This window comes from Nerophis lumbriciformis, linkage group LG16, assembly GCF_033978685.3.
Source record: "Nerophis lumbriciformis linkage group LG16, RoL_Nlum_v2.1, whole genome shotgun sequence".
Taxonomy (NCBI): Eukaryota; Metazoa; Chordata; class Actinopteri; order Syngnathiformes; family Syngnathidae; genus Nerophis; species Nerophis lumbriciformis.
This window is the reverse complement of record NC_084563.2, coordinates 33,270,089-33,287,565: the sequence shown is the minus strand read 5'-3', so window position 1 is coordinate 33,287,565 and position 17,477 is coordinate 33,270,089. Positions and strand designations below refer to the sequence as shown.

Here is a 17,477-nt window from a genome sequence, read left to right as displayed (position 1 = left end):
TCGGAATTCTGTCAGTTGTTGGTTTGATTCAACAGACATTCTTTCCATAACTACATAATCTAATAAAATGTTTTTGTAAAGGTTTATACATAAATTATTTTTTGATTTCCAATTTATGAGAATAGTTTTCTTGGCGATGCCTAACGCATTTATAAGGAGGTATGTTTTGTTTATATCAAGATCAGTTGCGGAGAGATCACCCAACAGGCAGAGTGCGGGGGAGATGGGAATAGGAATCTCTAACGCTAATGATAGGTTCTCGCACACTCCAAGCCAAAAGTTACTCACGGGAGCACAGGACCACATTGAATGCAAGTAATTATCTATCTTATTATCTGAGCAGTGTACACAGATGTTAGAGTCAGCTAAACCCATTTTATACATTCTTAGACCGGTGTAATGTATTCTGTAAAGTATTTTGAGCTGAATCAGTCGTACATTTGGATTCTTAATCAAACGAGTAGTATTGAGGCATATTTGTTTCCAGAATTCTGGGTCACAGCTTGTTGATACGTCTGAGTGCCATTTAGAAGTTGGAATACTTATTGTGTTATCTATTTTTGATAAGAGAGCATATAATTTGGATAAAGCTTTGGGGGCAGATGTTTTGAAGAATTTAACGGTCGTAGGATTACTTTCCCATTTGTTTTGTTGAATCTTGCGCTGATTACAGATTTGATTTGTATATATTCTAGAAATTTATTAGGATTGATTGCATATTGTGTTATTAAACTTTTAAAAGAGATAAAACTGTTTGCATTGATGATATCCCCAAGGCATCCGACTCCCTTATCATACCATGTTGGAAAGTTCAATGGCTTCTTGTTTAAAAGAAAATCAGGATTATTCCATCCATCCATCCATCCATTTTCTACCGCTTATTCCCTTTTGGGGTCGCGGGGGGCGCTGGAGCCTATCTCAGCTACAATCGGGCGGAAGGCGGGGTACACCCTGGACAAGTCGCCACCTCATCGCAGGGCCAACACAGATTGACAGACAACATTCACACTCACATTCACACACTAGGGCCAATTTAGTGTTGCCAATCAACCTATCCCCAGGTGCATGTCTTTGGAGGTGGGAGGAAGCCGGAGTACCCGGTGGGAACCCACGCAGTCACGGGGAGGACATGCAAACTCCACACAGAAAGATCCCGAGCCCGGGATTGAACCCAAGACTACTCAGGACCTTCGTATTGTGAGGCAGATGCACTAACCCCTCTTCCACCGTGAAGCCCAGGATTATTCCAAATAGGCGTAAATTGGCATGGAGTGAGCGGGGACCCAGTTATTTTCAAAAACTCCCACCAAGCTGTTAAGGTAGTGCGTATATTAATACTTTTAAAGCAGTTGTGTTTTCGGAGAATTTGGCTAATAAAGGGCAAGTTAGAAATTGGGATCTCCTGGCTAAGTGATTGTTCAATCTCTAACCATAAACTATCTAATAAAGTGGGATTGATCCATTTTAATATATATTGTAGTTTATTTGCAAGGAAATAATAGGAAAAGTTTGGGAGTTCTAGACCCCCATGTTCTTTGGGTTTTTGTAAAGTTTTAAGGCTGATTCGTGCTGGTTTACTCTTCCAAAGAAACTGATTGATGTGTGAGTCTAGTGACTTAAACCAGATTTGAGAAGGTTTGGTTGGAATCATTGAAAATAAATAATTAACCCTAGGCAAGACCATCATTTTCACGGTAGAAACCCTTCCCATAAGTGAGATTGGCAGTGTTTTCCAACGCGCCAGATCATCCTCAATCGATTTTAAGATTGGGGAGTAATTCAAGCGATTCAGATCTGACAATGTGGAGGAAATATTGATTCCCAGGTATTTAATGTTCCCTTTATGCAGTGGAATCGATGAGGTGCTCTGAAAGTCAAAATTAATTGGTAACACAGTAGATTTGGACCAGTTGATGGAGTAATCTGAAATAGAACTGAATTTATTGATAAGTGAGATTGTATCTTGAAGAGAAGAATGTGGATTTTGTAAGAAAAGTAATACATCATCAGCATAAAGGCTTATTTTATGATGAACGGTTGCGGTATGGATGCCTTTAATATTTGCATGCTGTCGAATAGCGGTTGCAAGAGGTTCAATAAATATAGCAAACAGTGACGGAGAAAGTGGACACCCTTGCCTTGTGCCCCTCATAACATTAAACCTTGGAGATATTTGGCTGTTCGTTCTAACCGAAGCTGTAGGAAAACTATATAGGACCTTAATCCATTCTATAAATGAGTCTCCAAATCCAAATTTCTGTAGAGTAGCTAGAAGAAAATTCCAGTTCACTCTATCAAATGCTTTTTCAGCATCTAATGAAACAACAGCTGTTTTTAGATTATGAATAACAGAATAGTCTATCACATTGAGTAGACGGCGAACATTGTTGGACGATTGTCTCTCTTTGATGAAACCTGTTTGATCAGGATGTACTATATATGGAGTGACTTTTTCTAATCTTTGAGCTAATACTTTGCAGATAATTTTAAGATCAGCATTAATCAGGGAGATTGGCCGGTAACTGGATGGAAGTGTTGGGTCTTTATCAGGTTTTAGCAAGAGACTGATCGTGGCAGAGTTCATATTTGGAGGAAGGAATGAGTTTTCTTTAATCTCTAAAGCCATTTTCGTAAATATCGGAGCTAGCAGTGACCAGAATGTTTTGTAGAACTCCACAGGGAACCCATCAGGCCCTGGTGCTTTATTGTTTGGCATCTGTTGAAGAGCATCGTGTAGTTTGCCTACAGAAATAGCAAGATCTAAATTTGATACCTGCCTTGTATTCAATTTAGGTAAGTCTATACCATTGAGAAATGTCTCAATGTCTGAAAGAGATGGGTCAATCTGGGGTGTATACAAGTTTCTGTAAAAGTCTCTAAAGATGGAGTTAATTTCCTCAGGAACGTGTGTGATGTTCCCAGCTGAATCCTTGATGGATGGTATAGAGTTTTTTTCTTTGTTTAATTTTAGTTGGTTAGCCAAATATTTGCTTGGTTTATTGTCATGTTCAAATTTTTCTAAGCGTAACCTCTGGAGCAGGAATTGACTTTTCTTATCAATTATTTCTCTTAAATCTAATTTGAGTTTTCTCAGTTTGTTCAGAGTGTGATCATGTTGTGAATTCGCATAAGCTAATTCTAATATTTTTTATTTCATTTTCAAGTTCCTGCTCTAGTAAACGTTCCTTTTTTTTCTTGTATGATGAATAAGAAATAATTTTTCCTCGCATAACTACTTTTGCCGTCTCCCAGAGAACGCACGCCGTGATTTCTGGTTGATCATTAAAATCTAAAAAATCTGTCCATTCTTTCTCAAAATAGTTTAGGAAGTCTGGGTCCTTTAGTAATGATGTATTAAGTCTCCATTGTTTGATAGGTGCAGTGATAGTTTTGTTGGTGAGGGAAAGTGAGACAGGTGCGTGGTCACTGATGATGATAGGATGGATGTGAATGTTTGAGATGTCAGATAAAATTGAGCTACTAGTTAAAAAGTAATCAATGCGAGAGAATGAGTGGTGAACTGGAGAAAAATAAGTGTATTCCCTAAGAGTGCGGTGATAAGAACGCCAGGCATCGCAAAGACCATAATCCTTCATATATTGCTTAAGTATTACCACTGACTGAGACTCACGGTGACTCCCAGTCACTCTGGACCGATCTATATTTGGATTAAATACTAAGTTGAGGTCCCCTCCTAGAATCAAGCAGTGGTTTGAGTGAGGAGAAAGTGAAGAGAAGAAAGTGTGAAAAAAGGAGGGGTCATCAACATTTGGACCATAAATGTTGGCGATACAAAAGTTTCTCCCGTCAACAGAAATATTAAGAATGATGTATCTTCCCTCTATGTCAGTAATGGAGTTATGGACTGTAAAGTTGACCTTTCTACTTATGAGAATGGCTACGCCTCTCTGTTTGGAGTTGTAACTAGCAAGGTATGTGTGTGGTTATTGCGATGAATGCAGTTTTGAGGTATCGGACTTGGAGAGGTGAGTCTCTTGTAGTAAAGCAATGTCTGCTTGCATGCTCTTCAAATGATTAAGAATTTTTATATTTTTTTCCTTTGACCCGACACCATGCACATTCCAAGTGACAAACTGTATAGTGGACATACTAAACTAGACTGTAACTAAGTGTGTGGATGTATGTGTGTACTTTATGTGTAAATAATGCATGTCTGTATCTAAATGTAAACCTATCATGCATATATGTAGGTGTGCAGAGTGTGTATAGTTGTGCATGTATTAGCTGTGAGTGTAAATGCTGATGACAACAAGGGGACACACAACAGGTGGAGAAATAGAAAGAGAAAAACAAAACAAAAAGCATAACATAAAAAGAAAAGAAGAAAGTGGTGGATTAAACAGGTAGTGAAATAAGTGACATAAAAAGGAAAACAAGAAAGTAAAATAGTAAACATATTGGTTTACCGAAAGAAAGAGAGAGAGAGAGCGTATGGTGTTTACGTGAGCGCTATGTGACGCACAGGTGTATTGTGAGCAAGAGGGGGGAAAAAAAGAGAGGGATTGAAGCATAATGGAATAACAGAACAAAAAAAAAATACAACATTTACCGTGTTTCAGACGCTAATAATACAGCCACGGCGTGGCTTCTGGATCACGGTAAAGTTGGCCGTTGATGAAAAGTTTATCCACCGCGACGATAAAAGATATTGATGTAATCATAGTAGTATCGACTAGATACGCTCACTTGGTATCATTACAGTGGATGTCAGGTGTAGATCCACCAATGGCGTTTGTTTACATTCAGGGTGCAAGCTTGCTGTTTAGCGGTGAGCTATCATATCCTCCTACGGTGTGTAGCAAAAAATGTTTAGCTATTCCTCTTCCTGCAGTGATAATGATACTAATTATACTTGTAAGAAACGTACTTTATTTGTTGCCATGGAGACAAGGATTAGTTAAAGCACCTCTTCCTGAGGGTGTTTCAGTGTTATAACTTCACCTTTATCTTTACGTTTTAGTGAAAAAAAATGCGTCCGTTCTCCCTTTTCTGTCTACACACTGTGTCTGCTTGTAAGTACTCTGTGATTGTGCGCTGCCGAACATGCTCGCAAAACTAGCAATGACGCGCCGTCATGCCGGGGACCGGTACTTTTCAAACAGTATAGTACCGTTTTCGATTCATTAGCACCGCGATACTATACCAGTACCGGTATACCGTACAACCCTACTTGTTACACTATTGTCTTTTTAAATGTACCATGTACCTCCATTTACAAACCTTTGCGACCTTTTCGATTTACAGACTTTTAGATGGAGCCAAATATGTCTCTGTGTACGAACGCTTCATTCATTTTGTGTTTTCCGCCTGCAGGCAAAAAGCAGGGCGCTGGATTTTTGGGGAGGCGGAGACCTCCACGTTCACTTTCTGCGCAGTACGCCACTAGTCACTTCTCGGCGCATCAGCCTTTTAAAACATTTTTTTTATGCCTTTTAAAAAGTTTTGTTTATTTTGCTAACTCAATATGAGTTGGATGGGGACCCTTTGGGACTGTGTGACAAAGGGGTGGCACTTTCGTGAGTTCTTCTGGGGTTTTTTGTGAACTTCTGGATCCGCCTCCTGGTTGGCCATGGAGACCAGCTGCTGGGTCTCTGCCACAAAGAGTCCGTTTGGAGAGACTGGAGGAGATATGGATGAAGAGACAGGGCTGCGGGAAGGACAAGCTTCACAGTGTCTTGGCTGAATGAGCAGGTATCGGATGACTCGGTCGACTTGGACGCATCCTCGGTCATCCATGTGGACTGGACACTGGCCGAGAGTTAGTGGGCGGCCGAGGGTGGAGTCGGCTCTCTTGGTTGCTTTGTTGGGTCTGCTCCTGTCTCTGGCCATGCTTTCCCTACCCCAGCAGACGATGGCGTGGAACACCGCAGAGGCCACCACAGTGTATATGTTTCTTTTGTTGTTGTTGTTTTACTTTTTTGTGGCTGTGTGTAGAAGTGGCTTGTTCCATCAGATCTGCTCTTTTAATGTCTTTAAAGGGGAACATTATCACCAGACCTATGTAAGCGTCAATATATACCTTGATGTTGCAGAAAAAGACCATATATTTTTTTAACCGATTTCCGAACTCTAAATGGGTGAATTTTGGCCAATTAAACGCCTTTCTATTATTCGCTCTCGGAGCGATGACGTCACATCGGGAAGCAATCCGCCATTTTCTCAAACACCGAGTCAAATCAGCTCTGTTATTTTCCGTTTTTTTTCGACTGTTTTCCGTACCTTGGAGACATCATGCCTCGTCGGTGTGTTGTCGGAGGGTGTAACAACACGAACAGGGACGGATTCAAGTTGCACCAGTGGCCCAAAGATGCGAAAGCGGCAAGAAATTGGACGTTTGTTCCGCACACTTTACCGACGAAAGCTATGCTACGACAGAGATGGCAAGAATGTGTGGATATCCTGCGACACTCAAAGCAGATGCATTTCCAACAATAAAGTCAAAGAAATCTGCCGCCAGACCCCCATTGAATCTGCCGGAGTGTGAGCAATTCAGGGACAAAGGACCTCGGTAGCACGGCAAGCAATGGCGGCAGTTTGTTCCCGCAGACGAGCGAGCTAAACCCCCTGGATGTCTTGGCTCACACCGTCCCTTATGCCACCGAAGATGATCAAGAGAAGAATATCGACCCTAGCTTCCCTGGCCTGCTGACATGAGGGTATGTCTACAGAATATATTAATTGATGAAAATTGGGCTGTCTGCACTCTTTTAAAGTGCATGTTGTTGCCAAATGTATTTCATATGCTGTAAACCTAGTTCATAGTTGTTAGTTTCCTTTAATGCCAAACAAACACATACCAATTGTTGGTTAGAAGGCGATCGCCAAATTCGTCCTCGCTTTCTCCCGTGTCGCTGGCTGTCGTGTCGTTTGTCGGTTTCGCTTGCATACGGTTCAAACCGATATGGCTCAATAGCTTCAGTTTCTTCTTCAATTTCGTTTTCGCTACCTGCCTCCACACTACAACCATCCGTTTCAATACATGCGTAATCTGTTGAATCGCTTAAGCCGCTGAAATCCGAGTCTGAATCCGAGCTAATGTCGCTATAGCTTGCTGTTCTTTCCGCCATGTTTGTTTGTGTTGGCATCACTGTGTGACGTCACAGGAAAATGGACGGGTGTATATAACGATGGTTAAAATCAGGCACTTTGAAGCTTTTTTTAGTGATATTGCGTGATGGGTAAAATTTTGAAAAAAACTTCGAAAAATAAAATAAACCACTGGGAACTGATTTTTAATGGTTTTAACCCTTCTGAAATTGTGATAATGTTCCCCTTTAACCCAAATAGGTGAAATTAGTTAATCTCCCACGTGCCGCGACATAGTGGTTGAAAAACACTGCAGTACTGTACAACTTTGTATACAACACTCTGTATTGTGTTCAAAGTGTACAAACCTTCACTAAAATATGGACTTTTGTCAAGGCTGGAACCGATTAAACATATTTACATTCTAATGGGCAAATGTACAAACTTTTCGATTCACGCACCCTGTTCAAGAACCAATCAAGTGTGTAAATGGAGGCGGAAATAACGATGGTGACGGACGAGGTGATTACCGTAAACAGCATGGTCCTGTTCTCCTGCAGGCTGGTGGGCTGCACCCCAGGGGAGCGAGTGCTGGCGTCAGTAGTGTTTACGTGAGAGAGCTCCGGTGAGAGTCCATTCTCGTCCAGCGCCTGCAGAGAGGGGAAGCTGGGATCTCGTTTGAAGAGCAGCGGCCGTTTGCCGCCGGTGGGGCTCCCGGCAGCAGCGTTGCCACCCAGTCCGTTAGACTGGAAGGCGAGCGCTCTCTTCAGCCCGCCGACTAAGCCCCCGCCGACTAAGCCCCCGCTGACGTTGACCCCTCTTCTCGCGGTCCCTGAGCCCTGAGGCAGCTGGCTGAACTTCTCGATGCATTCGTCGATTAGTGCGGGCGGGGCCTTCTTGTGAGCCACGCTCACGCGGCCGCAGAAGAGCACCTCAAACCTTTTGGCAAAGGCCGCCGGGGACACGGTGGGGTTTTTCGCCACAGAGCTTGCTGCGGGGAGGGGCGGGAAGCCCAGGCAAGATTCCGACGGCTTGGCGCCGTCGGGGTCTGCCGAAGTTTTGTCGGGAAAGGCGGGCGTGTCATCGTTGCGAGCGGAGCTTTTGCCAGCCTGCCTCAGCGTACTGATGATCTCATGGACCTGAAGAGACACACACAAAACATTTAGTGAGAGGTGAACTCAATGGTGGATCACATGCACTTAAACATTAAACTGGATTGTGGACAGTTTATGATCCACAAGGGAAATTGTTCCACACAGTAGCTCAGTTACAAAGGATAATGCAGGTATAAAGTAGACTAAAAATGTACCATAGTAGCAATATAACATATATGTAATATTTACATATTATCCCCCGCGACCCGAAAGGGACAAGCAGTAGAAAATAGATGGATGGATGGATATATACAGTATATAATATATACCGTTACATTATATTTTTATATATTGTATATACCAGGGGTCGGCAACCCGCGGCTCCGGAGCCGCATGCGGCTCTTTGATCACTCTGATGCGGCTCAGCTGCATACTTACCGACACCCCCGATTTTCCCGGGAGACTTCCGGATTTCAGTGCCTCTCGCAGAAAACTCCCGGGATTAATATTTTCCAATTTTCACCCTTACAATAATAATAATAAGGGCATGTCATGATGGTACAGCATTTAACGTCCCCTACAATCTGTATTAACATCGTGCCAGTTCAGCCTCTTGTTATATACATCTTCTGCTTGCACACATAAGTAACAGCAAGGCATACTTGGTCAACAGCCACACAGGTTACACTGACGGTGGTCATATAAAACAACTTTAACACTCTTACTAATAATGCGCCACACTTTGAACCAAACAAGAATGACAAACACATTTCGGGAGAACATCTGCACCTTAACACAACATAAACACAACAGAACAAATACCCATAATCCCATGCAGCCCTGACTCTTCCGGGCTACATTATACACCAACCCTGCTCCCTCACACATCAACCCCCCCCCCCCCCCCCTGTGCGTCGTTTGAGGTGGGCGGGGTTTGGTAGCGGGGGTGTATAATGTAGCCCGGAAGAGTTAGGGCTGCATGGGATTCTGGGTATTTGTTCTGTTGTGTTTATGTTGTGTTACGGTGCAGATGTTCTCCCGAAATGTGTTTGTCATTCTTGTTTGGAGTGGGTTCACAGTGTGGCGCATTATTAGTAAGAGTGTTAAAGTTTTTTATACCGCCACCGTCAGTGTAACCTGTGTGGTTGTTGACCAAGTATGGCTTGCTGTCACTTACGTGGGCAAGTAGAAGCCATATACAATGTGTGGCTGGGCCGGCACGCTGGTTGTAGTGGGCGCCAATTGCCGTACCATCACGGCACGCTCGAGAGAACAGTTGCCCTGAAATTCGCAGACTGCCGGGAAAATCGGGTGGGTTGATAAGTATGACGCTGTCGAGCGCCATTCATATAAAACCCGCGGGCCGCACTAACATTCAATTTTTATAATAGGGTGTGGGCCGCGTGTCTTAGTCCCTTGGTTTATGCATAGCACAAAGCAAAATAAAAACTTTGTATGCAGTGTTATTTCATTTTAAATTTCAAAAGATTTTTGTGGCTCCCATTGTTTTCTTTAATTTGTGAAACTGGTCAAAATGGCTCTTAGACTGGTAAAGGTTGCCGACCCCTGGTATATACTATACAAAAATATAATGCAATAGAATTTTTATTAGAGATGTCCGATAATGGCTTTTTTGCCGATATCCGATATTGTCCAACTCTTAATTACCGATACAGATATCAACCGGTACCGATATATACAGTCGTGGAATTAACACATTATTATGCCTAATTTTGTTGTGATGCCCCGCTGGATGCATTAAACAATGTAACAAGGTTTTCCAAAATAAATCAACTCAAGTTATGGAACAAAATGCCAACATGGCACTGCCATATTTATTATTGAAGTCAAAACAGCAGCTTGGAATTTGGGACATGAGGAGGTTGAGGTGGACAGGGGTTGGGGGGGAGAGGGGGTAGAGGGTAGTGGGGAGTGTATATTGTAGTGTCCCGGAAGAGTTAGTGCTGCAAGGGGTTCTGGGTATTTGTTCTGTTGTGTTACGGTGCGGATGTTCTCCCGAAATGTGTTTGTCATTCTTGTTTGGTGTGGGTTCACAGTGTGGCGCATATTTGTAACAGTGTTAAAATTGTTTATACGGCCACCCTCAGTGTGACCTGTATGGCTGTTGACCAAGTACGCATTGCATTCACTTGTGTGTGTGAAAAGCCGTAAATATTATGTGACTGGGCCGGCACGCAAAGGCAGTGCCTTTAAGGTTTATTGGCGCTCTGTACTTCTCCCTACGTCCGTGTACACAGCGGCGTTTTAAAAAGTCATACATTTTACTTTTTGAAACCGATACCGATAATTTCCCACATTACATTTTAAAGCATTTATCGTCCGATAATATCGACAGTCCGATATTGTCGGACATCTCTAATTTTTATATATTGTATATCCATCCATATTCTTCCGCTTAGCCAAGGTCGAGTCGCGGGGGCAGCAGCCTAAGCAGGGAATCCCAGACTTTCCTCTCCCCAGCCACTTCGTCCAGCTCTTCCCGGGGGGGTCCCAAGGCGTTCCCAGGCCAGCCGGGAGACAGTCTTCCCAACGTGTCCTGGGTCTTCCCCGTGGCCTCCTACCAGGCAGACGTGCCCTAGGGAGGTGTTCGGGTGGCATCCTGACCAGATGCCCGAACCTCCTCATCTGGCTCCTCTCCATGTGGAGGAGCAGCGGCTTTACTTTGAGCTCCTCCCGGATGGCAGAGCTTCTCACCCTATTTCTAAGGGAGAGACCCACCACCCGGCGGAGGAAACTAATTTCGGCCGCTTGTACCCGTGATCTTGTCCTTTCGGTCATAACCCAAAGCTCATGACCATAGGTGAGGATGGGAACGTAGATCGACCGGTAAATTGAGAGCTTTGCCTTCCGTCTTAGCTCCTTCTTCACCACAACGGATCGATACAGCGTACTGAATACGCCGCACCGATCTATCTGTCCATCTCACGATCCACTCTTCCCTCACTCGTGAACAAGACTTGGAGGTACTTGAACTCCTCCACTTGGGGCAGGGTCTCCTCCCCAACCCGGAGATGGCACTCCACCCTTTTCCGGGCGAGAACTATGGACTCGGACTTGGAGGTGCTGATTCCCATCTTATATATTGTATATTTTATATAAAAATATGATGTAATATTAGGAGTGTAACGGTACACAAACATTTTGGTTCGGTACTACCTCGGTTTAGAGGTCACGGTTCGGTTCATTTTCGGTACAGTAAGAAAACAACAAAATATACATTTTTTGGTTATTTATCTACCAAATTTGTAAATAATGGCATAACATACATATACACACAGGGTCCATTGCCAGGGTTCATGTGGTCAACATATATCAAATAAAAACTAAATAAGATAAGGCTCAGAATGGTTTCTTAACAAAACCTTTCTACATATAAAGTGCTTTTTTTGATTGATTGATTGAGACTTTTATTAGTAGATTGCACAGTACAGTACATATTCCGTACAATTGACCACTAAATGGTAACACCCCAATAAGTTTTTCAACTTAAGTCGGGGTCCACGTTAATCAACATTAAACTGCCTCAAGTTGTTGCTCAGATGAAATAAAATGACAAAACTTTTCTTCTACATATAAAAAGTGCAACATTAAACAGTTTCAAGTAGGGATGTCCCGATCCAGGTTTTTGCACTTCCGATCCGATACCGATATTGTTTTTGCATTTCCGATCCGATACCGATACTGACCGATACCGATACTGACCGATACTGGCCTATCCGAGCATGTATTAAAGTTTAAAGTTGTTTAGCCTACTTAGTTGTCAGAATCATGTTGAAAAGGGTTTTAGTACTCTTGATAACAACTAGCCAGCTGAATTAGGGGAGTTTGAATAATACACAATGGTTGGTAACAAGAAACTGACCTGTTTATTCAAGGATAAACACAAAATAGACAAAATTATACATGACAAACAGAAATGGCATCATTGAACTAGGGCTGGGCGATATGGCCTTTTTTTAATATTGCGATATTTTAAGGCCATATTGCGATACACAATATATATCTCGATATTTTGCCTTAGCCTTGAATGAACACTTGATGCATATAATCACAGCAGTATGATGATTCTATGTGTTTTGATTGATTGATTGATTGAGACTTTTATTAGTAGGTTGCACAGTGAAGTACATATTCCGTACAATTGGCCACTAAATGGTAACACCCCAATAAGTTTTTCAACTTGTTTAAGTCGGGGTCCACTTAAATTGATTCATGATACAAATATATACTATCAGATATATATTATCATCATAATACAGTCATCACACAAGATAATAACATTGAATTATTTACATTATTTATAATCCAGGGTGTGGAGGGGGGGGCGCCGGATGTAAGTGTCAAAAAGACAGCCAAAAGAGTTTGATATGAGAATAAATCTAAAGTTGAAATATAGGGTAGAAATGCACCCATTTGCAGGAAATGTAGTCTTGATTTTCAAATTTTTCTTTCAAGGCTTGCATGTCTACATTAAAACATTCTTCTTCATACTGCATTAATATATGCTACTTTTAAACTTTCATGCAGAGAAGGAAATCACAACTAAAAAAATCACTAATTTTTTCATACGGTGTTGATGTGGAAATTTTTGCCTCGGCATTTTGATGGTGTGGACGTGTGGCACCGAATGGAGATAAGCGTCTCGACAGACGTCACAATATTTGAACAATGATGACGAAAACTGTTTTCTTTGTTGTGTCCGTGTGTCGAAAATTGTTATGCGCTTATTTTTTTATTTGATTTTGTGCGTGGCATAGATTTGCTATGCGCAGAGGACGCTTAAACAGTGCGCAATTGCACAGGCACGCACCTTAGAGGGAGCGTTGCTCGCACAGCTGCGCTACCATCACAGCTAACGTTAGCCATGCTGCTACCTCTCTGCTCGGGGAGGGCGTATACGTATGTGACGTATGACGTGACAGTATGTGACATATGACGTGACAGTATGTGATGTGTGTAAGAAGGTGCACTTGCTGTCTGTGAGAGGGAGACACAGAAAAGAGTGAGAAGAGCCTGTCGTGTAATGCCAGCAGCTAAAAGCAACTGCGTGGGAATCCACAGACCTGTGGATGTGTTGAAGGTGTGCTGGAAAATGCGGAACGGAAATTAGGGAGCAGCAGAAAAGTGGAATGTATTATTTAAATCGGTGCGTTGGAAAACACGGACCGGAGTTTTTTTTTAAACGGGATCTGGATCGGCATTTTCCCATGCCTTGCCGATACGCAATTTTTGGCAAATATTGGCAGCCGATCCGATCCAAATATCGGATCGGGACATCCCTAGTTTCAAGTCAACTCAGCCTTAGATTAACTTTTCTTCCCCCCCCAGCCTTTAATCCTGGTGACTTTCACTCAATTTTCATGTTTTTTGCCAGAAAAATCAGCTTATCCACCTTGCCTGCAGAAAGAAGTGGGTCAAAATCTAGTTTTTAATGCAATATGGTCTCAAATCTGCTGCTATAAAAACATTTGTTATTGCTTTAGCCCTGCCTGACTCGCCGAGGAGAGGCTGCTTGAATGCGGTGTTTGCACGACGCTCGTCTTTTTCTTCGTTGAAGCGATGTTCACTTGGTGACGCTTCAAATGGGTTAGCATGTTTGACGTGTTGCCAGAAGCATACCCTACTGCTGCTGAACAATGTCGGCAAACCGCTTTCGCTTTGTTGTCGTAGCCCGGTCGCTGCTAGCATGCCGTGTGTTGTGCCTCGGTGTGTATTGTTTACACAACGTGCGGTACACTACTTAATATGTGCGTGTGGAAACTCGTTCGGTACACCTCCGAACCGAACCGAAACCTCAATACAAATACACGTACCGTTACACCCTTAGTTTCATTACATCACGATAGCACGATCAAATACGCATGAAAACACTCCTACAGACATCACACATGGGATGGTTTAGTAAGTAAGAATTGTTTTAGTTGTATTGTAAAACTTGCATACGTTGCTTGGAGTGAAGAATGAAGAATCCTTACAAATAGAAGCGCTACCGACGTTTAGAAGACGGAACGGCACTTCTACTTCCGGTTCGAAACTTTACACAGCAGGAATTCCCATTTACCCAGCAGCACCTTCAGTGAACGAACTCGTCCAAATGATGGAGCCGTAGCACAAACAATAACGAACCATTTAACGTGTTTGCATTATGGCGGTTGGCGCAAAAAAATCCATAAATTAGCTGCACCGTTTTTAAGCCGCACGGTTCAAAGAGTAGGAAAAAAGTAGTGGCTGGGATTTACGTTAAACATTATTCAAATCTCTTAACGGATTAGCGCCACAATGTATGTCAGATGTGGACCCCGACTTAAACAAGTTGAAAAACTTATTGGGGTGTTACCATTGAGTGGTCAATTGTAGGGAACATGTACTGTACTGTGCAATCTACTAATAAAAGTTTCAATCAATCAATCAATCAATCCTTTTAAAAATGTACACCCCCACAAGGTCAGCTGATCAGTTTAATGACTTTTAAATCACGTCTTAAAACATATTTTTACTCTTTGGCTTTTAAACCAGCATGAGAGTTGTGTGATTTTAGTCCATCTTATTTTCTCTGATGTATTTACTCTTTTATAGTTAAATGTTTTATATTACTGACTCTTCTAGTATGTACACTATATTGCCAAAAGTATTTGGCCACCCATCCAAATGATGAGAATCAGGTGTCCTAATCACTTGGCCCGGCCACAGGTGTATAAAATCAAGCACTTAGGCATGGAGACTGTTTCTACAAACATTTGTGAAAGAATGGGCCGCTCTCAGTGATTTCCAGCGTGGAACTGTCATAGGATGCCACATGTGCAACAAATCCAGTCTTGAAATTTCCTCGCTCCTAAACATTCCGGGTTTGGAGGTTGCCAGGAAAACGGTACATTTCGGACTGTATTTTGCCGAATGTGAAATTTGGTGGAGGAGGAATTATGGTGTGGGGTTGGTTCCAGTGAAAGGAACTTTGAATGCTCCAGGATACCAAAACATGTTGGACAATTCCATGCTCCCAACCTTGGGTACAGTTTGGAGCGGGCCCCTTCCTCTTCCAACATGACTGTGCCCCAGTGCACACAGCAAGCTCCATAAAGACATGGATGACAAGAGTCTGGTGTGGATGAACTTGACTGGCCTGCACAGAGTCCTGACCTGAACCCGATAGAACACCTTTGGGATGAATTAGAACGGAGACTGAGAGCCAAGCCTTCTCCACCAACATCAGTGTGTGACCTCACCGGAAGAATAGTAGAAAATTCCTATAAACACACTCCACAACCTTGTGGACAGCCTTCCCAGAAGAGTTGAAGCTGTAATAGCTGCAAAAGGTGGACCGACATCATATTGAACTCTATGGGTTAGGAATGGGATGGCACTTCAAGTTCATATGTGAGTCAAGGCAGGTGGCCAAATACTTTTGGCAATATAGTGTATGTCTTAACTTCTGTGCAGCACTTTGTGAAACTTCTACAGTTTTTGAAATGTGTTATATAAATAAAGTGGATTGGATTATACATCCAAACAGTATGCAAACATTTTGTTATGGATGCACCATATTATGTTTCTCCGAGCTGATAACTGTAACTACTTTAATCCATATCATGGTTTTAAATGTAGATTTAAAGGGGAACATTATCACAATTTCAGAATGGTTAAAACCATTAAAAATCAGTTCCCAGTGGCTTATTATATTTTTCAGTTTTTTTCAAAATTTTACCCATCACGCAATATCCCTAAAAAAAGCTTCAAAGTGCCTGATTTTAACCATCGTTATATACACCCGTCCATTTTCCTGTGACGTCACATAGTGAAGCCAACACAAACAAACATGGCGAAAAGAACAGCAAGCTATAGCGACATTAGCTCGGATTCAGACTCGGATTTCAGCGGCTTAAGCGATTCAACAGATTACGCATGTATTGAAACGGATGGTTGTAGTGTGGAGGCAGGTAGCGAAAACGAAATTGAAGAAGAAACTGAAGCTATTGAGCCATATCGGTTTGAACCGTATGCAAGCGAAACCGACGAAAACGACACGACAGCCAGCGACACGGGAGAAAGCGAGGACGAATTCGGCGATCGCCTTCTAACCAACGATTGGTATGTGTTTGTTTGTCATTAAAGGAAACTAACAACTATGAACTAGGTTTACAGCATATTAAATACATTTGGCAACAACATGCACTTTGAGAGTGCAGACAGCCCAGTTTTCATCAATTAATATATTCTGTAGACATACCCTCAACCACGCCTTTTCCTGAAAGCTGATCTGTCGAGTTTTGGAGTTGATGTCAGCAGGCCAGGGAAGCTAGGGTCGATAGCTCGCTCGTCTGCGGGAACAAACTGCCGCCATTGCTTGCCGTGCTACCGAGGTCCTTTGTCCCTGAATTGCTCATACACTCCGGCAGATTCAATGGGGGTCTGGCGGCAGATTTCTTTGACTTTATCGTTGGAAATGCATCTGCTTTGAGTGTCGCAGGATATCCACACATTCTTGCCATCTCTGTCGTAGCATAGCTTTCGTCGGTAAAGTGTGCGGAACTAACGTCCAATTTCTTGCCACTTTCGCATCTTTGGGCCACTGGTGCAACTTGAATCCGTCCCTGTTCGTGTTGTTACACCCTCCGACAACACACCGACGAGGCATGATGTCTCCAAGGTACGGAAAACAGTCGAAAAAACGGAAAATAACAGAGCTGATTTGACTCGGTGTTTGAGAAAATGGCGGATTGCTTCCCGATGTGACGCCACGTTGTGACGTCATCGCTCCGAGAGCGAATAATAGAAAGGCGTTTAATTCGGCAAAATTCAGCCATTTAGAGTTCGGAAATCGGTTAAAAAAATATATGGTCTTTTTTCTGCAACATCAAGGTATATATTGACGCTTACATAGGTCTGGTGATAATGTTCGTTGGTGCACACCTGAAGGTAAGACAAACTCAGATACATGATTGTTCCAGTAGATTTGACCTCAGTTACAAAATAAATAACTCATTTAATAACGTATATATCTGCGGCTTATAGTCCAGTGCGGCTAATATATGGAAAATTATTATATATTTCGTTTTATTTAGTGGGTGCGGCTTATATACCGGTGCGCTCTACAGCCTGGATAATAGGGTGAATATAAAAGAGGGCAGAAATAGATACAGATGTAATGAATAATGGGGAAGAGAACGTTACAACACTGCTGACAATAACAACACATATAAACCTTTGCTCGTCACATGCCTGTGCGGGCTGACTTTACAACACGGCACCACCAGAGAGCAGGAAGTGGGTTTGGTTGAGTCACATGAGTGATGTCATCAATGTGCAATACCTAAGCAG

General features: G+C 42.5%; 1 protein-coding gene across 3 annotated transcripts in view; it reads right to left on the bottom strand.

Annotated features, from left to right (window-relative positions):
* tbc1d1 (TBC1 (tre-2/USP6, BUB2, cdc16) domain family, member 1) overlaps positions 1-17,477 on the bottom strand; it is a 179,952-nt gene that overhangs the window by 124,650 nt on the left and 37,825 nt on the right. For all 3 annotated transcript variants that reach the window (XM_061977036.2, XM_072914919.1, XM_061977038.1), the window contains one exon: positions 7,578-8,186. In XM_061977036.2, coding sequence (XP_061833020.1) covers positions 7,578-8,186 — 609 coding nt within the window. The remainder of the gene's footprint in view (positions 1-7,577; positions 8,187-17,477) is intronic.